The 22,873-nt window shown below is 51.3% G+C and overlaps 1 protein-coding gene across 1 annotated transcript; it reads right to left on the bottom strand.

The window, feature by feature from the left end:
* Positions 1 to 481: 481 nt before the first annotated feature.
* On the bottom strand, positions 482 to 22,796 carry DPH7 (diphthamide biosynthesis 7). Its single transcript, XM_061154046.1, has 10 exons — positions 22,496 to 22,796; positions 19,739 to 20,136; positions 18,942 to 19,075; positions 18,449 to 18,536; positions 17,033 to 17,127; positions 16,495 to 16,667; positions 12,700 to 12,769; positions 12,529 to 12,594; positions 12,160 to 12,332; positions 482 to 984 (listed from the first exon to the last, which is right to left on the bottom strand). Exons 1-10 carry the CDS (start codon positions 22,794 to 22,796, stop codon positions 554 to 556), a joined length of 1,929 nt encoding a protein of 642 aa, XP_061010029.1. The 3' UTR covers positions 482 to 553.
* Between the last annotated feature and the right edge of the window lie 77 nt (positions 22,797 to 22,873).

The following is a 22,873-nucleotide window of genomic DNA, read 5'->3' as shown; positions in this document are numbered from 1 at the left end:
GAGGAAGCGTGACTAATCCACCATAGGACTTAACATATTTCAAGTTCATGGTAAGCTAAAGCAATACACCCTTTTTGGTTATTTGCACAGGAGGCTATACAAGCACTTCTGGTGCCATGATCTTTTTTAATGTTCATATAAAACTACTTCTGATATAACACAAAAACAAACTACTTTGGTATTATAAAGTAGCTTTAAAAATTTTAGTTAATGTAAGTAGTTGCTTATGTAAGTATGAAGAGCTGAAAGTCAAAACACAGGACAAGTTTGAGAGCTGGGAACCAAGCCCCTCCTCCACCCCGCCCACTGCTGCCACAGAGCCACCATTTTGAAGGGCCCAGCAGATAAGGTTTATCTGAGAGGCCAACAGCTTTTCTATCTACTGAGAAAATTTCACAGATGCACTGAGCCCCACACAGAAAACTTCATGTAACCAAAATAACAGTGAGATAGTCTGGGGACACTTCATTCTCAAAAAAGATAAAGATGTATTCTAGGTTTTATTTGTGGAAATTGTCTTTACCATGTCAAACCAAACAACGTCTTCCCCAGCTCAGATGTTCTCCCACTTCCAGAGGTGAAGAACATGATTATAAAAGGAGCAAGTGGCCAGAAGGTTGATGTCAAAGTCTGCTGCCTCCAGATCCTGGTCGCAGTCACAGATCTTGATCCCTGAAGTAGGCAGCCGGACATCCTTCTTGTCCTCTGCAGATGGCTGCAGAGGAGCCTCTAGCTTGCTTCCGTCCTGGTGTGTGGTGCCTCCCACTCCATCACTGTCAGCTAAACACTCTGAAGAGGGTGCTGGTGACGGATCTGCAACCTTCAGGGCAGGGTCCTGGTCTGCTGTTCTGGCTTCTGGGTCACTGCCAGGGAAGGACGGCTGGGTCTGTGGCAGACGGCAGAAGTAGAGCCAGGACCAGTCGGTTCCATACACCAGCGAGTTGGGCAAGGGGTAGGACAGAGAGACTGCTTCCTGTTCTTGCTCTGGAGCGAGACGGGAGGACACAGGAAACAGCCAGAGTTAATCTCATCACCCATCCCCGACAGACCCTGCCCACCCTCAAAGAGAAACTTCCAAGAGCAGCCACCGTGTGTCATGCAGAGGACTGCTGAGACACAGACAGACAAGCAGAGAAGCGCAGACCATCCTGCAGTGAAGGCGCTGTGTGCCTGAGAGAGGAGGCATCCTGCACCGCGGATCTCCCATCTAGGGTGCCTGAGGACTCAGGGAGCCAGACAGAGGGAATGGGGTGTATCCGAAATGAAGGGAACAAGCACGCGTGAAGCACACCACAAGGAAAGCTTGGTGTGTGTGAGGAATCACACAGGCGTGGACATGGCTGAGTTGTCATCTGGAACTGGCAACATGTCAGAAGCGTCCCGGCACACAGAGCTCCCTTAGAGAGTCTGGATTTGAACTGGGAAAGGAGTCATTCACTGCCTGAGCAGTTGTCCTTGTGGTGAGTTGCTATGGCAACTCCGAAGCTGAAGGGCAAGACGAAAATGGCAGACATCGTTCTGACATTTGCCGAGAAAGTGTGAAAAGTGACACGTGACCGGAAGAAATGATGAGAGGCCCTCTGGTGGTCTGTGGTAAAGAACCTGTCTGCCAGTGCGGAAGAAACTGGTTCAGTCCCTGATCTGGGGGACCCCACATGCCGTGGAGCAACTAAGCCCGCGCGTTGCAACTACTGAGGCCGTAGAGCTGGTGCGCTGCAAAAAGAGAAGCCAGTACAGCGAGAAGCCCCTGCTCTCTGCAGCTAGAGAAAAGCCTGCGCTGCAATGAAGACCTGGCACAGCCACAAACAAATAAATAAAAAATGTTAAAAATAAAAATGACGCTGTGTCACCAAACCTGAGGTGCTCAAGGGTCCAGGTCAAGGCCGAGGCTGGCAAAAGCAGCCGCAGAAAACTTCTGGCCAGTGAGCTGGGGATGTGAAAACTGGGGATTAGGAAACTTTTACCAGCTGAAGGCCCAGTGGCCGGCCATTCAGTCTTCAGTCACCTGGACACCACAGCCACGTCCCCAGTGTAGGTATCGATGCCGCAGTGCTTAAAATCATGATCAGACTCTGAACCATGACCAGAATGAGAAGTGAAGAGGAGAGGCCAACGCTGGCCTCAGGAAACAGACCAAGGACACACCCAACGCACCAGAGATCCTCCTCCCCAAGTCAGGAAAGAAGCCTGATGCTGAGCTCTCCCAGAAAGCAGAGAGGCACCTGGCACCACCACAGAAGGAAGCTCCAAGGACACTGCCCTGCCCCTCGGTGTGACCATCTAGGGGCCTGGGAGGCAGGGTCGCTGGGACACTCTCACATCCAGCAACCACAGGCAGCGTCCACTCGTGGTCCAGGTGGACACAGCAAGCCTCCTGCCACACAGCAACGCCTCACAGCAACGCAGCGCGCCTGATGCTTGGGGCACTGCAGCAAGAGCTGAACAAGCGCGCTGGGCAGCAGGCAGGCGAAAAGTTCCGTGAAGGAGAAAGAGTACAGTCAACACTGATCACAGCACAATGAAGCAAGATCAATAATGTGGTCAAAACACAAAAAAAGTGTTTCCACCTAGGAATTTTAAAACCTTCTACTAAACCACACTTGGATAAAAGGGGAAATACAAACTTGGATCACAGAGTTTCTTCATAAACATGAAAGCCGAAGCACCACGTATCAGAACCTAACACTATGCTCAAATCAGAGAATAATTCAGACATAAAAATACTAACTACACAGCAAGTAATAAACATAAGTGAACTGTAGTCCCAACTCAAAATGCTACAGAAAGAACTAAGGAGGCAGGAGGAGAGAAACGGCAAAGGTAAAAGAAGTTGACGAGAAGGAGAAGAGCAACGACATGATGATAATGAAAAATCAAACCCCACTTCTTAAAAGAGATAAAGCATACACACTACTAACTAATCTAATTAAGGAAAGAGAAACATAAACATTTGTATATTTCTGTAACTACACAAAGTAAAACAGGATAAAGAGGGAATAACTATTAGGAACTTTTGACCCCAGTAGAGACATAAAGCACAAACAAAGCAACTTTCACAGAAAAATATAAAGTTAACACAGAATCATCATTCAAAAATAAATCAGGCCCAGATAGTCTTGTAGGAGAATATTCACCACATCTTGAATATAAAGACAACCCAAATGACATATAAATTACTTAAGAGATGATAACATGAAAAAAATTTTTTCACATTTTTTGTTTTGATTTTCACATGAATCAAACATAATGCTGATAAATAGCACAAAAGAAAATTTGTGTCATCTTTGAACATTATTGAAAACCCCAAATAAAGTATGGACCAGAATGCAATACTACACTGAAAAAGATAACATATCTTCCAAAGAAGACACACAGATGGTCAAAAGGCACTTGCAAAGATACTCAACACTGTTAATCATCAGAGAAATGCAAAGAAAAATCACTGCCAGGGTCCAGCCTCGGCAGGATCCATGGGGTACCCTCAGGGTGAACGGCGTCGGTAAGAGAGAGAGAGAAGACACTTGAGACCAGCCTTGATAGGGCCAAGTCTGCGAGGGGGAGAGAGAGAAAGAAAGAGAGAGAGAGAGAGAGAGAGAGTGACCAGACTGGGGGTGCTCAGAGTCTGGCAATCCTTTATTTTTTACCGTGGCTTTTATAACCTAAGTCAGTACATTTTTAAGGGGAAGATAGTTTAACATTACGTCAGACAGCAAGCAAATGTTAACCCAATAGCTACTTTTAGAATAATTTTTCTTGTGTTTTCTAATAGGGCTTCCTCACCCCTCAAAGGGCTCTATGTCTACTAGGGCCTTTATATGATTCTTTATGTTCTTTTATGATTATGTTCTTTTATGATTAGGTTCTTTATGTTATTTTATGATTAGGGTATTATAAGCAATCATGCATATTAGTACCAAGGGCATAAACGCATTTGCCAAACAAACTAAAATACCAGCAAAGGAGTTTAAATTAAAACACTCCTTTCACCCTGGATAATCTCATAAAATACCACCACCCGGGAAACTTACTGGTTACAGTTCTAAATTGATTCTTATTTGGAAAGAGATCGGGGAAAGCCTTCTGCCTCTGTCACAGAAATTAGGGAGTAGTCTGTTGAAGCAAGCATCAGAAAGACAGATATCATCTTTAAGGTGAGCACCAGGGGCAGCTTTTCGGAATCCCTGAAAACCTGATCCGCCTTGCCTGTCAGGCTGTCTCCTCGTGACCTTGTCATGGGTGGGATCTCGTGTGCCGGCTCCCGGCAAATCACAATGAGATGTAACGTGACACCTGTCAAAATGGCCATCAGCCAAAAGACCACAAATACCAAATGTGAGGGAGACTGTGGAGAAGAGACCACCCTCCTGCACTGGCACAGACACTGAAAATGGTGTGGAGGCTCCTCAAAAACTGCACACAGACCTGCCAACCATATGATCTAGCAATTCCATTCCTAGGTACATATCCAAAGAAAGTGAGAGAGATTCAAGATACAGGCAGCCCAATGTTCCTATGTGTGTATGCCCGACTCTGAGACCCCATGGGCTGTAGCCCACCAGGCTCCTCTGTCCTGGAGTTTTCCAGGCAAGCATACTGGAGTGGGTGACCATTTCCTCCTCCAGGGGATCTTCCTGGACCAGGTATGGAACCTGCGTCACTTGTGTCTCCTGCATCGGTAGGCAGATCCTTTACCACTGCGCCACCTGGGAAGGCCTCCAATGTTCACACAGACAGAAGGCAGAGATTCGCTCAGTTGTGTCCAACTTTTTGCAACCCCACAGACTGTAGCCTGCGAGGCTCCTCTGTCCACAGAATTTTCCAGGCAAGAATACTGGAGTGGGTTGCCATTCCTTTCTTCAGGGGAATCTTCCCGACCCAGGGACTGAACCTGGATATCCAGCATTGCAGGCAGATTCCTTACCATCTGAGCCACCAAGGAAGCCATCTAATGTTCAGAGCAGCATCATTCACAGTCACAAAGAGTCAGACACGACTAAGCTGCTAAGCACAGCACAGAGCACTGGTGGTTACCAGTGAGGAGAGGGAAGGCAGGAGGGGCAATAGAGAGATAACGGATTAAAAGATACAAACAATGTGTGTGCGCGCTCAGTCGCTCATTGTGTCCAACTGTCTGTGACCCCATGGACTGTAGCCCACTAGGCTCCTCTGTGCAGGGAAATTTTACAGGCAAGCATGTCGGAGTGGGTTGCCATTTCCTGCTCCAGGAGATCTTCCCGACCCAGGGACTGAACCCACATCTTCTTTTGTCTTCTGCACTGGCAGGCAGATTCTTTACCGCTATGCCACCTGGGAAGCCAAGTTACAAGCTAAACTCTCATGTGGCGCACAAAGACGCTGCGAGGACACACCGCACAGAGCCTCCCGGGCGGCCCAGCGGTTAGGGCTCTGTGCTCCCACCGCGGGGGTGCAGGTTCACTCCCTGCAAGTTCCTGCAGGGCGTGCAACAAAACCCAGCCCAGAAAAGGGCATGCTCAAAACATACATACGCAATATATACATGTGAAATACTGGGCTGGATGAAGAACAAGCTGGAATTAAGATTGCCAAGAGACATAGCAATAACTTCAGATATGCAGATGACACTACCCTTACGGCAGAAAGCAAAGAGGAACTAAAGAACCTCTTGATGAAAGTGAAAGAGGAGAATGAAAAAGCTGATTTAAATCTCAACACTCAAAAAGCTAAGATCATAGCATCTGGTCCCATCACTTCATGGCGAATAGACGGGGAAACAATGGAAACAGTGACAGACTTTATTTTCTTGGGCTCCAAAATCACTGCAGTTGGCAAATGCAGCCATGAAATTACAAGATGCTTGCTCCTTGGAAGAAAAGCTATGACAAACCTAGACAGCATATTAAAAACCAGAGACATTATTTTGCTGACAAAGGTCTGTATAGTAAAAGCCATGGTTTTCCCAGCGGTCATGTATGGATGTGAGAGTTGGACTATAAAGAAAGCTGAATGCCAAAGAACTGATGCTTTTGAACTGTGGTGTTGGAAAAGACTCTTGAGAGTCCCTTGGACTGCAAGGAGATCCAACCAGTCAATCCTAAAGGTAATCAGTCCTGAATATTCACTGGAAGAACTGATGCTGAAGCTGAAACTCCAATACTTTGGCCACCTGATGCAAAGAACTGACTCACTGGAAAAGTCCCTGATGCTGGGCAAGACTGAAGGCAGGAGAAGGGGATGAGACGGGATGAGATGGTTGGATGGCGTCACCAACTCAATGGACATGAGTTTGAGTAAAGCTCCGGGAGTTGGTGATGGACAGGGAGGCCTGGCGTGCTGCAGTTCCATGGGGTCGCAAAGAGTTGGACACGACTGAGCGACTGAACTGAACTGTGCAGCACAGGGAATGGAGCCAAAATGTTACAGTAACTGTGAACAGAGCATAACCCTTAAAAATTGTGGGTCACCATGTTATACATCCGCAACATAATACTGTAAGTTATCTATACCTCAATAAAAGAAAAGTTTTTAAATTAAAAAAAAAAACAAACTACTTTGACAACTAAAACAAAATGAAACCGTAACCAAGTGTGATTTATTCCAGGAATATATATTCCACATTAGGAAATCCATAAATAAAATTTACTATATAAATATATCCAAGGAGAAAAATAATACAGTTCAACAGATAGTATAAAAGCATTTGACAAAAAAAGTCAACAATTCCTGATTTTAAATAATACTCAAGACAACAGAAGTTGATGAATACTAAGGACAGGGAGCTCAGACGTAAGGAGTCCACCTGTGATACAAGAGTGAAAGTGAAGTCGCTCAGTCGTGTCCGACTCTTTACGACCCCGCAAATTGATTATGGCCTACCAGGTTCCTCCGTCTAGGAGATGCTTTACCGTCTGAGCCACCAGGGAAGTCTGTGATACAGGAGATTCAGGTTCAATCCCTGTGTTGGGAAGATCCCCTGGAGACGGAAATGGTTATCCACTCCAGTATTCTTGCCTGAAGAATCCCATGGACAGAGGAGCCTGGCAGACTACAGCCCATGGGGCTGCAAAGACTCAGACACGACTGAATGACTAACACTTACTTCTCTTTCAAGGACACACTTTAGTCCTTACATATCATCAAACTACATGGGAACTAGCAGGGCCCCTCTTCAACGTCAGGAATAAGGCAAGATGTCCTCCACTCTTTTTTAAAATTGTACTGGAGACACCAGTAAATGAAGTTAAATGAGAAAATAACTAAAGGCATTCAATTTGGAAAATAAAGAATAAAACTCATCTTTTGCAGATGACACAATATTTACTTGCAAAACCCAAGGAATCAATAACAAAACTAACGGAAACACAAGTTTATAACTGGCAAAATATGAAACTACCAACAAAAAACCCAACAACTTTCAAATAGACAATTTAGTTAGAAGATACAATGAAGAGAATGCCCACCTACAAGAGCAACAAAAACATTAGATTACTGAGGAATATACTTAACAAGAAATGTACAATGTATGCACACAGAAGAAAAGCTAGTTCTTGTGGACTGGTTCAAAATTGGGAAAGGAGTACATCAAGGCTATATATCGTCACCCTGCTTATTTAACTTACATGAAGAGTACATCATGCGAAATGCTGGACTGCATGAATCACAAGCTAGAATCAAGATTGCTGAGAGATATATCAACAATCCCAGGTATGCACATGACACCACCATAAAGGCAGAAAGTGAAGAGGAACTAAAGAGCCTCTAGATGAAGGTGAAAGAGTTGAGTGAAAAAGCTGGTTTAAAACTCAACATTCAAAAAACTAAGATCATGACATCTGGTGCCATCATTTCATGGCAAATAGATGGGCAAACAATGGAAACAGTGAGAAATTTTATTTTCTTGGGCTCCAAAATCACTGCTGATGGTGACTGTAGCCATGAAATTAAAAGACACTTGCTCCTTGGAAGAAAAGCTATGACCAACCTAGACAGTGTATTAAAAGGAAAAATATCACTTTGCCAACCAAGGTCCATATAGTCAAAGCTATGGTTTTTCCAGTAGTCATGTATGGACATGAAAGCTGGATCGTGAAGAAGGCTGAGCATCAAAAAATTGATGCTTTTGAATTATGGTGCTGAAGAGACTTTTGAGAGTCCCCTGGACTGAAAGGAGATCAAACCAGTCAATCCTAAAGGAAATCAACCCTAAATGTTCATTGGAAGGACTGCTGCTGAAGCGGAAGCTCCCATACTTTGGCCACCTGATGCCAAGAGCTGACTCACTGGAAAAGACCCTGATGCTGGGAAAGATTGAGGGCAGGAGGGGAAGGGGGCGACAGAGGATGAGATGGTTGGATGGCATCACTGACTCAATGGACATGAGTTTGAGCAAACTCTGGGAGATAGTGAAGGACAGAGGAGCCTGGTGTGCTGCAGTCCATGGGACCACAGAGAATCAGACACGACTTAGTAAATGAACAACTACAAAAAGATACAGGAACAGATCTGAACAAATGGGAAGGTATCCCTTTTCTTGAATAAGATCCCAGATGATAAATAAGTCAGTTGGAAAGTTAATTTGTATCTAACACAATCCCTATAAAAAACTAATATGCATTTTTTTCTGGGACAAGCTAAGTTGACACTCAAGTTCAAACATAAGAATAGTTAGGAAGTCCTTGAGAAAGACCTAGAGAAGGCAGTAAGCCCACTCTAACAAACACACTAAATGTTTCCATGGTTAAAGAGCAGGTGTGAACACATCAAGACAGCCAGAGGGGGCAGAAGAGAAGAGAAGAAATGCAGGGTCCACACAAGTGCCAGAAGTGCCTGGGCACAAGAGCTGGTGTCTTGAGTCCCCGGGGGTAGGGGTGGGGGAGGATGGGCTTCCAGGAACAGTGTCGGGACAGTTCCACATACCACACAGGAGGACTCGGATCAAAATTCTGATCGTGAAAAGATGATTTCCAACAAGTATGAGAAAACACTGATGAATTCCTTTAGAATTCATCTAGCTGTGTTTAACTAAGATTCAAAAATCTAGACTCAATTAAAAAAACCTATAAATTTGATTACACTTTAAAAAAAAAACCCAACTTTTGTATGGGAGGAAAAACACTATAGGCAAAATCAGGGTAAGAAAACAGAAAAATTATTTCCAACATAAACCAAAAATTAAGGGCTAATGCCACTAATACAATGGGCTAGTACACAGGAACTCTTTAAACCAAGGGAGAAAAAGACCAGGATTCAGAGAGAAAAACAAGCAAAAGACAATTCAGAAAAACAGGAATATAAAACCAGCCCTTCCGCAAGTGAAAATATATTCAGTTTCACTCCTACTTAGGGACATGCAAATTCCAACTACTGTGAGATATCATTTTCACACCCATCAGACTCAAAATTCCAAAGCTGGTGACACATTCTGCTGGCAAGGCTGTGGGAAAGCAGGGTTCTCATCCATGGCTGGTGAGATGATGAAATCTGACAGATGACAGTCTGTGGACCCTGCAATCCCACATGTAGGCAGTAACCCTGAAGATACACCTCCAACAAGCAGAAACACATATGCAAAACAATATATATGAAGCATTATTTGTGGTTATAAGATATTAGAAATAACCCAAATACTCATATAGAAAATTGGAAGAAAAAACTACAGTATACCCACTCAATGGAGTGCTATACAACTTAAAAAAAAAAAAAAAAAAACAACTCTATGAACCAATAAGGAGTGATTTCCATGATGTGCTTTAAAAGTGAAGTAAACAAAATATGAATTTATACAGAATATCTTTTGTGTACCAAAGGAGAAGTATGGATATATAAACATACAGGCTAATTTTTGCAAAAAGACACAGAATTGTAACAAAAACCTAATGAATAGGTTACCTACAAGAGGTAAGTGGGAGCAACGCAAGAGAAGGACGGGTATCTCTGTTGTTCAGTTGCTCAGTGGTGTCTGACTCTGCAACCCCGCGGACTGCGGCACCCCAGGCTTTCCTGCCCTTCATTACCTTCCGGAGTCTGAGCATGCCTTTTAACACATCTTCTTTTTCTTTTTTTGGCTGCACTGTGGCACGCAGGACCTTTGCTCCCCCATCAGGGATTGAACCTACGCCTCCTGCAGTGGAAGCACGGAGTCTTAAGCACCGGACCGCCAGGGAAGTTCCTAACGTAATTTTCATTTCTAGAACATTGTTAATGATTTTATACATTCAAAAGAAAAATGAAATCGGTGAGGATGAATAAAAACATCCTTTAAAAAAAAAACCTAACTGTATTTCAAATATAATTGCCAGAAAGAAGGAAAAAACAACTCCAATCCAAGTAAACTCTGACCGCGGCGCACTGACCAAATCAAACTAACGGGACAAACAGAGCGGCAAGAGCGTCTGGGCCCACTGAACTGTTTGCCTGGGGTGTGGCACCAACAGCATTCCACAGGCTCAGGCACGTGAGTAAAGGCTTGCTGGGAGCCACGGAGACACAGAACGGGAGCAGCAGAGAGAAACCTGTGGTGCTGGAATGAGTTAGCGGTGTCAGCATGAACTCATGTTCTGCCACACACACGTGTGTACACACATAAATCCACATACACAGATACACAAGCATGAGCATACATGTATATACAAGCGTGTACACACACGTACGTGCAGATATGCAGACACGCATACACATACATGTACATACACTCACCACTAAGAGGAGCCAGGACTTCCCGGAAAAACAGCTTGTCCAGGGTGTGGGAGGGAGAGCCCAAAATGAGCCCAGAGCAACCAGAAAGGGAGCTGTCACCTTAACCACATGACCAAAACCAACATTAGCGACAAAGGGACAAAGTGGCATCTCGCGGCTGCTGGCCCCCTCACTCGGAGGGCAGAGCGTCACCTCCGGGAGGCCCGACACCAGCGCATAACCTACAGGACATACGCTGCAGACACACAGCCACGGGCAGACGGGCAGCAAACAGCACCCGTGAGGAAGCGTGAGTGCCTCTCCTAGGATCAGACGATGGAGGCTTTAAAACAAACATGACTAGAGATAAACAGGGACATCCTGTAATGAGAAGGGTCAACACATCAGGAAGACACACGACCACGAGCACACATATACACACCTGACCAGCCCCCAGGTCTCTGAGACAAAACCTGACAGAAATGAGGGAGGAAACAGACACAAATCAGCAACGATAGTTGAAGCAACTGTAGTCCAATTAAAACAAGAACAGCACTCGAGACACTGACTCCCCACTTTCAGAAATGAACGACCAGATAAATCATCAAGAACAGACGGTGAGCCCTCCCCCGACGGGAACAGAGCACGCGGGCCTCCCCGGGCGGACCACAACCAGGCCACAATGAGTCCCAGTAACCTAACCCTAAAACTCGAATCAGTAACAGAAATTCAGGATGTTCTCAAAAATGTGGAAATTAAACAGCACACTGCAAGGTAACCAATGAGTCAAAGAAGAAATGACAAAGAAATTGGAAAATACTTTTTGAGATGAATGAAAATAAAAATACAACATACCAAACTCATGGGACACAGGGCAAGCAGTGTTCAGAAGGCAACCTGTCACTGTGAAGCCTACACTACGAGAGAAGAGAGGGCAGAGGACCGCCGGGGCGTCCACAGGCCAGAGGGCAGCAACCCGGCAGGAGCAGAGCCGAGGGCTCAGACGAGCAAGCCTACAGGCGGCCACCACGGGCCGGAGATGGTGGGGAACCCGTGGGGGTACGGCGGCCGCCTGCTCCTACCAAGGAGGGGACAGGACCCCAGTGTCGGCCAGGATTGAGGAGCAAGAGCAGGGTGGGGGTTCAAGAAAAGAAAATGTGAGGGACCCCTGGTGAGAGGAAGGCCAGGTCCTCCTGACAGTTCGGGCCCTGCTGGGTTCTACCCAGAGCAGGAGGAAGAACCGGGGCAGCAGCTGAAGCGTGTCTGGAACGCAGGCCGCTGAGCCAGAACTGTCCGCAGTGGTGACCACCCCGCAGGCCCCTGTGGGGCTGGGGGTCGCTGGGTGCAGAGGCACACAGGTAACGGAGACGGGCAGGTGAGGACCGCGGGTACAGAGCAGCGGCTGAAGCTGAGGCTCTGGAGTCACCCTGACGGCAAGGCCAGGTAACCCGGGACGTGTCGGGACAGAGGAGGAGCCTGGTGGGCAGGGGTGGGGAAACCGCTCACCTGCTGCCGTCTGGTAGTTGATGATCGTAAAGCCGCCGTGCATGCAGGCCGCTAGGAGCAGGTCGCGGTGGAACGGGTGCCACTTGAGCCTCCACACCCCGCCCTGCACTGGCACGTCAGCCAGTGGCCGCCACAGACTCCGCGTGTCCCAGAGGAGAACATGCTCGTCGTAGCTGCAACCCACGAATCTCAAGCAGTGTGTGGGAAAGCGGGGCTCCGGGGGCAGGGTACCTCCCAGGAGACCCGGACCCGCCCCTCCAGGACGCAATCCCTCACTGAGCCCCCGACACCCACACTCTGGTTCAAAGAGCAGCCCAGTCTGATGCCACAGCGGCCGCAGCGGGAAGCGGCGCCACAGCCGGGACTCACCTTCCCGTGGCCAACACGTTCTCACGGTGGGGGCTGCTCTGGATGCTGCACACGCCCATGGAGTGTCTGCGGGGGGCAGGGGGCTGAGCAGGCGCCCCGCAGCTCCCCAACAGAAGCTGGGGACGGGGCCGGGCGGGGCGGCGAGGGAGGGCTGGCCCCATGAGGACTCACCTGCGGCTGCTGAAGGCGGCTGTGCCGGGCGTCCTGGTGTCCCAGCCCTTCAGGAGGCCATCGTCCCCACCTGCAGGGAAACAGAGCCCATCCCCCCTGGTCAGGAGGCACGCTGCGGATGCGCAGCGGCCATTTCTCGGGTGCAGTCACGCCCGTGAGGACATTCCCACACGGGCAGGCTGCCACAGGCAGGCAAGCCCCAGAGGCAGCCACCTGTGTGCCATCGTGTCTTCACACGCTGCAGAGAAGAAGGGAGAAACGGGGGCCACACCTGCAAGAGAAGGGCAGAGAGAGTCCCGGGTCCAGAGCGACCAGCCACATGGACTCAACCCTTCCGACTCCTGCCACCCGGAGCCAGCGTGGCTGCATCCGAGCGCTTTAGAACAGACGTGTCTGAAGGAGGCTCCGGAGACACCTGCAACTGGCGACACATTTCCGTGTGTTTTAAAGAGAAAGGTCCCTTGTAGCCTCGCAGTGAAAGGGCTTCTTTTGGGGAAACCGAAGGGACAGGAACAAGAGGGAGCTGGTGCCCAGATGCACAGCCAGTCTCTGAAGAAAAGCGATGCCAAGAGATGGGCGTGGCATCCTGAAGGAGGACGGGCAGGGGGGACAAACAGGAGCAAGCCAATCACACGGCTGACCGCACCAAACGCGCCCCCCACCCACCCACCAGCACATCCCGGGCGCACCACAGACGAGGACGGGGTGAGCGTGACCTGTGTCCTTGGACCAGCAGAAGCCACCATCCCAGCACTGAGCTGCGGGTGAGCCTCAACACAAGCTGCCATCCCATGGCAAATCCGTAAAGAGAACTGCTGTGGTTTCTTTGCACACCGGGCTCCCTTCTCTCACACTCCACGGGCTCCACCAGGAGCTCCTACTGATCTACCTTCGTGCAGCAGTTTCCCACCCTTCCTCCTCTCCACTGCCCCCACCTCATTCCTCCCCTGTGTACAGCAGGTCTCTAGCCCACACCCTCACCCCCCTGCAGTCTACACTCAACACAACAGCTAAGGTTGTTGTTCAGTCACTAAGTCGTGTCCGGCTCTCTGTGACCCCATGGACTGCAGCATGCCAGGCTCCTCTGTCCTCCACTATCCCCTGGAGTTTGCTCATATTTACACCCAAAGTCCGTGATGCTGTGTAACCATCTCATCCTCTGCCGCCCCCTCCTCCTTCTGCTTTCAGTCTCTCCCAGAATCAGGGTCTTTTCCAGTAAGTTTTTTGCATCAGGTAGCCAAAGTACTGGAGTTTCAACTTCAACATCAGTCCTTTCAATGAATATTCAGGACTGATCTCCTTTAGGATGGACTGGTTGGATCTCCTTGCAGTCCAAGGGACTCTCAAGAGTCTTCTCCAACACCACAGTTCAAAAGCACCAAATTTTTGGTGCTCAGCCTTCTTCATGGTCCAACCCTCACATCCATATATGACTACTGGAAAAACCATAGCTTTGACTATACGGACCTTTGTTGGCAAAGTGACATCTCTGCTTTTCAATACGCTGTCTGGGTTTGTCCTAGCTTTCCTTCCAAGGAGCAGGTGTCTTAATTTCACAGCTGCAGCCACTGTCCTCAGTGATTTTGAAGCCCAAGAAAATAAAGTCTGCCACTGCTTCCACTTTTCGCCCCCATCTATTTGCCAGGAAGTGATGGGCCCAGATGCCAAGATCTTTGCTTTTTGAATGCTGAGTTTTAAGCCAGTTTTTTCACTCTTATCTTTCACCTTCACCAACAGCCTCTTTAGTTCCTCTTCATTTTCTTTCATTAGAATGATAAGGATCCTCTTAAATTTTAAAATGTAAATCAAAAAACATTCCTCTGTCCAACACCCCGCAATGGCTCCATTCCACTCTGAGCAAATGCTGGCATGTTCCCGGGGGCCTCAGCCCAGCACCCTGTCTCTGTGACCCTATGCCTCCTGTTGCACACTCACTGCTCAAGACACACAAGGCTCCACACCAGGGCAGTCTGTGCCGCCCACGGCACCCAGTACCCTTGCCTGTCTGACCTTCCTCTTCCCAAAGTGCGTTCACCACCAAGTGTACTATACGTGGCCTTCCTTGTCTGTCTCCACCAAGCGCTGGAAGCTTCGTGAAAGCAGGGACTTTGTCTTCCTAACAGACATCTCCCAAGCCCCTGGGACAGTGCTCGGCATGTGGTAGGTGCTCAACAGACGCTAGCTGGATGAATGAATTGATCCTGAATTGTTAAAACATTGTCTCACTCCACTGTGGCTTGAATTAGCTAAGCCTCAAAGCAGAAGAATTAATTCATGAACGAGAGCTCAAAAAATCAAGTCTTTATTGTTCTGTGTCTGTTCAAGGGTGCAACAGTAAAAACTCCAGAAAAGATCCCCTTTCGGGGAAAATAAGCATTAAACACAAAATCTTAAGTGGTCTGAGGACATCCCTGACGGTCCAGTGGTTAAGAATCCGCCTTGCAATGCAGGGGATGCAGGTCCAATCCCTGGTCAGGGAATTAAGATCTCATGTGCCTTGTGATGTGACAAACAATTAATACGATGAGGACAGGGCGCCATGAGACCAATGGCAAGGGACTGAACCTGTACAGTGTTTCTAAAGACAAGATTTTAAGCTGGGCCCTGCCAGAAAAGTAGAATTAACCTGTGAAAAATTAAACTAGGATTAAAGAAAACACAGAATAGTTGAGGAAAAGAAGACTGAGAGCAAGAGCAAGGAAGAATCACTCAAAATAGGGCCAGCCAGGTAGGCACAAACCCAATCGCATAAGACCCAAGGCCCCGCTGGGTACCCTGGGTGGGAGCTGCAGAAGGCTCAGGACTGAGCGAGGGAGAAGCTCACGTGTTCAAACACCTGCTCTATCCTTGAATGGGAGGCTGGGCATAAAACGCAGGCAACTGCCCAGGGCTCTGCCATGACCACAGGATGGGACCGTGGTCCTGACAAGTGGAAAGAGAGGAAGAAAGATATAGCCAATTCTGAGAAATGCTCAGAAGACAAAACCAAGAGACAGGCTCTCAGGAGGGGCAAGTGGATGGAGACATCTGATTTGGGTGCCCAGACCTTGTCCCGGGGCCAACGCGGCAGGGCCACACAGGAGCACAGGCGTGGCTGGAGCCCCGCGGAGGGAAGTGCTGGCAAGCACCCCAGCATGAGCGCGGCGAGCTGGCAAGACAACACAGCCAGATCTCAGAAGAAAGGTCTGGTCCCACCAGCGAAGCACAGTGTCTGTGGAGGAGACATGATAACCGAGTCGGGAGAGCCAGAAGAGGCCGCCGGCGGGACCGCGAACACAATCGCGAGCGTGCTGGTGCGGGACCGGCCAGCAGGGCAGAGGGCACGCTGGTGCGGGAACAAGCCTGTAGAGCAGAGGGTGCCTGGCCGCACGGAGAACCGGGGCCCGGACCGCGCAGCCTCGATGCCTGAGAGGGACGCGGGGGACGACCAGGCAGGCCCGTGGACCTGCCCCCTGGGCTGGGCAGCACGCTGTCCCTCTGCACGAGGCTCCGGGGCCGCCCCGCTCGTGGTGAGCGCGGCATGCCACCACCACCCAGACAGGAGACGAGGCCTCGGCTGCTCTCAGCCTCTGTGGATTCCGTAGCCCTCCACCGTCTTCCCTCAGAGCCCCGTGCCCTCCGCGGCCACCAGGGTGGAAGGGGCTCCCGGTGCCCAAGTCACCACCCCGTCCACACACGCCACCGCTCTCCACAAACAGCCGGAGGAATCACCCCCTTGGCCTGTGTCTCCTCTGCTTCCTCCCGCCCCTCACCCTCAGCAAGTCTTCAAGGGGGCGCTCAGCGGAGGATACCAACCTGAGTACACGACTTCCGTCTGCCAGTAATTGAAAGCAGCAACCCAGGCCTCAAACCGATGGGCCTGCCACGTGACCACAGCCTGCAGTCCAGGCCCCGCCTCGCTGATCTTCAGGAGGTGGAGCTGCCCTTTGGAGTCGCTGCTAATGATTTTCAAGGGCTGGTCACTGGCCCTGGACACAGGGAACCAACGGAGAATCTGGCTGAAATTGATTCACTGCCCCAAACTCCTCACCTCTTGTGGTTCCCAAGCAGGGACACTTTATGCCCCCAAGACACAGCAGAGAGAGGCTCTCCAGGCGCTGGTATGTGAACAAGCCTCCTAAGAGGTTTGCCTGGGCAGAAACTGAAGCTGCCATGAGCTTGTCAACTAGGGTCGCCTTCCCCCGGTGAAAACACGTCCCCTATTTCTTTCACAATAAAGACTGGCAGTGACACTCCCAGGCATGAGAGCCATCGTCACGGCCAGCAAGGTGGCTTTCCTTCTCTCTCTCACACGAAATAGCCAAGACCTAGGCCCACCACCACTGGCCCTCACCTTCCGGCTTTCCCAGTGGACCAGTCCAAGGACAAGGCCAGACACTGCTTTTCCAGGGCCAAGCGGGAGCAGGGCTGTAGTGTCCAAGTGTCCTGCTAGAGAGAAGGAAGCCGTCACAGGGGAACGAGCGGCCCCAGCCCCCCAAGGAGAACACTGTCTACTGCAGCAGACATGCGTCCTCAGGCGCACCTGCAGAGCAGAGCCCGAGGACACTGCAAAACCAGCTCCTGCCCTCCAGGAGCCCTCACCGCTGAAGGAGGACCTGCCCACACACGAGACCTCAGGGGAAGCGGGTCTCTCTGCTGCCCAAGCCCTCCTGGAGACTAGCGCAGCGCCCATGCAGCCTCTTGGAAGCACTGCTGCTGTGTGTTCCCATCGCCTAGGGCCTCCAGGGACAAGAAAAAGGGAACTTTCCTCTGACTCGCTTCCACAGGACACAGCCAGCCATGGAAACGCCGTTTCTCTGGGCTTGACTCTATCTGCAGGGTCCCAGCAGCTGTGATCTCTCCTGGGTTTTCCTACTCCTGCCTCCAACTCCGGTTCTGAGCCCAGTCCTCCTCAGGTATTCCTGCCATCTCTCCTGAGACAGGGCTGCTGCTCTCGGCAGGTCGGAAGCAAGGCCGTCCTCACCACCGCTCAGCACCGTGGACCCGAGGCCAGCTGGACCTGCTCCAAAGCCCACTAGCAGCACCTGCATCAGCGCCTCCCCCTCCACTCCCCTCGCCCGCTGAGTCAGGATGTGGTCAGGGCTACTTCTTCCACCTGTTCCCGTCCCCCAGCATGTGGGCACTTTACAAATGTGTGCCATGGGATTGCTGTCAGAGGCCTGGGGTACGTCACAGAAGAATCACCACTAAGTCGCTCAGCCGTGTCCAACTCTCCGTGACTCCATGGAGTACAGCCAGGTTCCTGTCCACGGGATTGTCCAGGCAAGAAAATTGAAGTGGGTTGCCATGCCCTCCTCCAGGGGATCTTCCTGACCCAAGGATCGAACCCACATCTCCTGAATTGCAGGCGGATTCCTTACCCACTGAGTCATGTTTGGGGAAGCCCAGAGGAATCCTATGCTGTCCTAATTATCAGTGATAAACACTTCAACCCAGAAAACACTGCTCTTCCCAGCCCCAGCACCGTCAGCCCAGGAATGCTGGCCCAGGCTTTCCTCACATGGTGTTCAGGTCCCGTCAGGTTAAAGGACCTGCCTGTCGCTTCAGCTCCTCTGCTAGTGACACATAATGTGTCTTCCTCTTGGAGTTAGATGTAGAACCCATGAACTTAAAAAAGACTGTGTGCTACCTTAGAACGTTTCATGATAAACTTCACCACTGAAAAGATCATCCTAGAAAAATGTTCGTCTCAGCACTGCCTCCCTCCATGTTCTTTGCACCCCTCACTAAGCCTGGCCCAGTCACTGACCTCAGATGGCACCAAGCGGAGGAGCTCTATGGACCCAGAAGCATCTGCCACGCCCAAGAGGGGATGACCGGCTACTGGAACGTGACACCTAGGAGAGAATGCACGTGCCAGTCAGAACACAGAATGTGCCCGGAGTACAGAAGAACAACAGGCACCCCCGTGACTCACTGTTATAGATTTCAGCTCCAAAACCAGTTTGGAGCCTACAGTTCTGTTCCTACAAGATCCTCCAGCTTATGAAGCAGAAAACCAGCACTGCTTCCCAGACAGACCAACGGTACCTGTATGGCTTGGAAACTGAAAAAGGAAATGAGCCCCAAGTTTACAGCTGCCTTCACAGGCGGGAAAGACAGGACAGGAAAGAAATGAACCCCAACTTCATTCAGATGCCTCCTTGTCTTGTTGAATGCTGCCAGGCATCAGGCTCCTCTGGCTAAACAATCAGGTTTTCATGACAAATTCCAACCAAGGGGGACTGTTACCAAACATGTACCATTTCATGTCCAGGATCGCAGAAGTGTCTCTTCTTTGGACTTCAACCAGGGGGCAAGGAGAGCTGTCCTCATTGCAACTATACAGGTAGAGACGACCCAAACGAATTGGAGGCTCGTCAACATCCAGTTCACTCTACAGAAAAAAGCAGATGTGTTCTCTGAATACCTTAACAGACACTGAGGAACCCAAAGGATGGGAAAAGGGACAGGGAAAGAAGAGGTGTGCCAAGACTCGGGAACTCTCCTTTTCTGAACTGGAGAAATGTCTTTTCTCTTGTATGTGATTAATGAGTAGGTGGATTAGGATAGAATGCTTCTTCTAAACGGGCCAACAGAAAGGAGCTGTGGTTAGGATTCCCATGGGACAGTTTGCCTGCCTAAGACGGTCCCAGTGCCAGCTTTCACTCTTAAAAGTGCTTAGGTTTGGATCCACATAAGTGGATGCTTTCAAGGCATTAGGTAGAGCTCCTATGACATCTCTTTTTCTCTTTGCTCTAGACTTCACCCATAACCTGGGCCACGCCGGCAAACAGACGACTTTCCGCTTTCAGGACGCCGTTCCTACCCTACATTCCGGCCACAGGCCAAGGTCGCGTCCACCCCATGTGGCTCCACACGAGATGTCTCCATTCCAGCCTCACCGCTGCAGACCAGAGAGGTCTTGACGCTAGCGGTCGGCTCTGCCTCTTAGGAGCCTCTCCTCGCCCTTCTCGAGAGGAGCTCAAGTCTGGGATTCTAGCCGCTCGGGAACGGCCACCTGGGGTCGCAGACCGCCCGAGGCCCAAGGCCAGCGCACCTGGCTCTCCCGGTCGGCGGGCCGGTCCTCCGGCTTCCACAGCTGGTAGGTGCCGCACGCCAGCAAGTGCCTGCAGCCCGGCAGCGGGCACCACTCCACCGAGTCCACGGTGTGCTCCGTGTCCACCGCCTGCAACAGCTGGACGCGGCCATCTGCCCCCGCGCACCCGGAGGACGCGGCGACGGCCGTGGTGGCGGGCAGCGCGCGGCAGAGGCGGAGTAAGGTATCCACGTTGACAGCGCGGAGCGCGGGCGCTCTGCGACTGGGCCCGCCCAGCCGGGTGGACGGCACTGCTTCCACTTCCGCCGTCGACGCCAGGCCTCTTCCGGGGAGGGACTTCTTACCCCACGGACGCCCCCGCGAAGCTGCGCTCCCGCGCCCCCTGCTGGCCGGCGGACCTCAACCCGCCCCGCGTGCCCTGTGCAGCGGCAAGGCCGGCCTGGGACCGGGCACCTGAGCGTCTGGCACGGAGTCACCTGAAGGCTGGACTCTGAAAGGGGAGCAGAGGAAAGCAGGGCATGGAGGTGGCTATGCCACGGGCCTGAGCCTTCGGGGAGCAGAGTCCAGGGTCTGACCCAAAGGGCCTGGGCACGGGCTGCCCTCCTCTCCCTGGTCATGTCCACCGCAGGGAGCTAGCTGCCTGAGGGCAGTTAAGTGCAGCGCATCTTAACTGCAGGCAGTTAAGTGGACGCAGAAGTCCTGCCAGGACAGCAGAGAAAGGAGACAGGGTGGGCCCCAAGGCCCCAGGCCCCAACAGTGAGCAGGAAGGTAAACAGAGGACACGGAGAAGAGACAGTGTCTGAGCTCTTGGGGCAGGTGGGGGTCTGTGCCCATTAGATATAGGATATAGAGGAGGGGGACCCAGCACACTCACTGACTTGGAAGACTGAGTTATGTGCTGGCACCATTCAACAAAGCCAGTGAACTCTACAGAACAAGTCTGGGGAAGGCACATGTCAGATATTGTTATGAACTGAATGCTGTTATTGTTCAGTGGCTAAGTTGTGTCTCTGAGACCCCAGACCACAGCCCACCGGGATTCCCTGTCCTTCACTCACTCCCAGACTGAACTGTGTCCTCCCTCAAAGATATGCTGAAGTCTTATCTGCAACATCACAGAATGTGACCTTCGGAAACAGGGTCTTCACAGAAGCCATTCAGTTAAGATAAGGTCATTAGTGTACCCCTAATCCAGTATCACTGGCATCCTTGAGAGATGTGCTCTATTACAGACACCCACAGGAGAAGCCTGTGAGGTATGTAGCCTCTACAAGGTAAGGACTGCCTGAGGCCACTGGAAGCTGGGAGAGCCTGGAGCCTTCAGAGGGAGTACCGACGCCCTGCCCAAACCTTGACGTGAGAGACTGGTGTGCAGGACCTAGACCCTACATTGTTTTAAGTCACCCAGCTTGTGTTCCTTTGTTACAGCAGCTGCAGGAAATGGGACAAGACTGAGATCCACATGGAGACCTGGGTGGTTAGCCTGTGGTTTCTGAGGTGGTTTCTATGGCTAGAAAAAGTCAGCTGTTCAGATGGCAGCTGAAGCAGAGTAGAAAGGTTGGTCAGGAAGCAGGAGGACACTCTGAAGTGGCTGACCACACACCTTGATCTAATCTGGTGCAAAAGACAGTCAGGCCAAGCAGCCCCCTGCCTCACTCCTAACAGGTAACAGCCATGAATGCTGAACTTTCAGACGCTCTCAGATGTGTGGCTACAAAAGTCAAGAGGGCGGGGCCATCAGAAGAGCAGAGCCAGGGGCCAGATATCCAATAAACGACAGGGGAAGCTAGGGGATACAGACAGTCTGTGGGCCCCAGGGCACCTTCCCGGGGCGGCTGCTCCAAAGGCCTTGGCAGTGAGAGCAAGCCCTCAGCCCCGCAGCTACCCTCTCAGCTTCCCCCAGGGCCCTGCACCAGGCCAGACTCAGAGTCTAAGCAGCAGCACAGACACAGCACCACCAGGAGGGGACAGCCACCAGCGATGGCCCCACCCCTGCAGCCACAGTTGACAGCTAGCCCACGGCATGCTACTTCGGGTGAGCCAGGAGTCACAGCAACAAGCACCCGAGGTCAGCACACAGTGTGACATCCTCCAGGTCAGCGGAGACTTCAACACTTCCATTCCAGTGGAATTTTCTGAGGACTAGCTAACCACAGGGGAGTCAGTGCTGGTTAGGGAACATAGGCCGGCTGGAGGGCCAAGCTGGCCACTCCCCAAAGGACACAAGGCAGGACACACAGCCTGCAGGCTGGGGCGGGCGCTCATCCCAGGAGCCTGGATCTGAAGGTGAATCGAGCACATGTGGCCCCAGATCCCAGAACACTGGCCTGCACAGCACTCCCCAAGCCTGTGCCCTGGCCAGAGCTGACCTCAGGCCAGCTGTGATCCACAGGACTGCCTCTTAGAATCACATATATCCTCTTCCCCGATGGTTTTCTAAGCCCCCTGGCGGTCTGGGGGCACCTGGAGCAGACCCCCTTGCAGCAAAGACTTGAACTTGGCTGACCTGCACAGCAGCTAAGTCTTCTCAGCAAAAACCCGTGGGCACATGGGGTCCCTTCCCCTGAAGGAAAGCCCTGCCTCGGGGTTGGGACTGAGGTGCCCGCCTGCTCCCCACATGTTGCTAGCACCCATCTCCCCAGTCCTATTCTCCAGACACACTGCCCAAGAAGCCTCCAAGTTCTGAAAGGCAGCCACGGAAAGTTCAGCTCACAGACCAAAGGCCACCCAGGGCTGGCCCCAGTCAGGGAGGCACACGCAGGGCATCCCGGGAGACAGCGGGGAGCCTGTGGGGCCACGTGGGGCCTGGGGCGAGCCAGGATGGGCCAGGGTCCCAGCCACAGCCGCATGCGGCCCCTGGGGGGCTCAGCAAGGTGTACAGGACGCTGGGGACCCAGGTCAGCTCCAAGTCACGGGGGCCCCCAGCAGGGCTGGTGACGCCCCCCCGCCCTGAGCCCCCAGGAGTGTGGGTGACAGCGGCGGCCCCTGACGGGCCCAGATGGGCCAGCGTGTCCTCCCTCCCGCCGCCCAGGCTCAGGGCAGAGTGCAGCCTCACCATCTGTAGCCGCGGACGCCGCCTGAGGCAGAGAGCAGAGCGCGGCCAGGGTGTGGGCGGCCCCACTTTACTGTGCCTGC

The sequence above is a fragment of the Dama dama genome, chromosome 11 (genome assembly GCF_033118175.1).
Source record: "Dama dama isolate Ldn47 chromosome 11, ASM3311817v1, whole genome shotgun sequence".
Classification (NCBI taxonomy): Eukaryota; Metazoa; Chordata; class Mammalia; order Artiodactyla; family Cervidae; genus Dama; species Dama dama.
Note: the sequence above shows the minus strand (reverse complement) of the source record. Positions and strands in the feature narration are given on the sequence as shown.

Coding starts and splice junctions, on each gene's coding strand:
- DPH7 (XM_061154046.1), bottom strand. CDS start 22,796: ATGGTGAGGCTGCACTCTGCCCTGAGCCTGGGCGGCGGGAGGGAGGAC. Junction 20,137..22,495: donor TGTCTCCCGGGATGCCCTGC/GTGTGCCTCCCT, acceptor GGGCGGGTTGAG/GTCCGCCGGCCAGCAGGGGG. Junction 17,128..18,448: donor TCCGCTTGGTGCCATCTGAG/GTCAGTGACTGG, acceptor CCTTCTCTCTAG/CAGGACACTTGGACACTACA.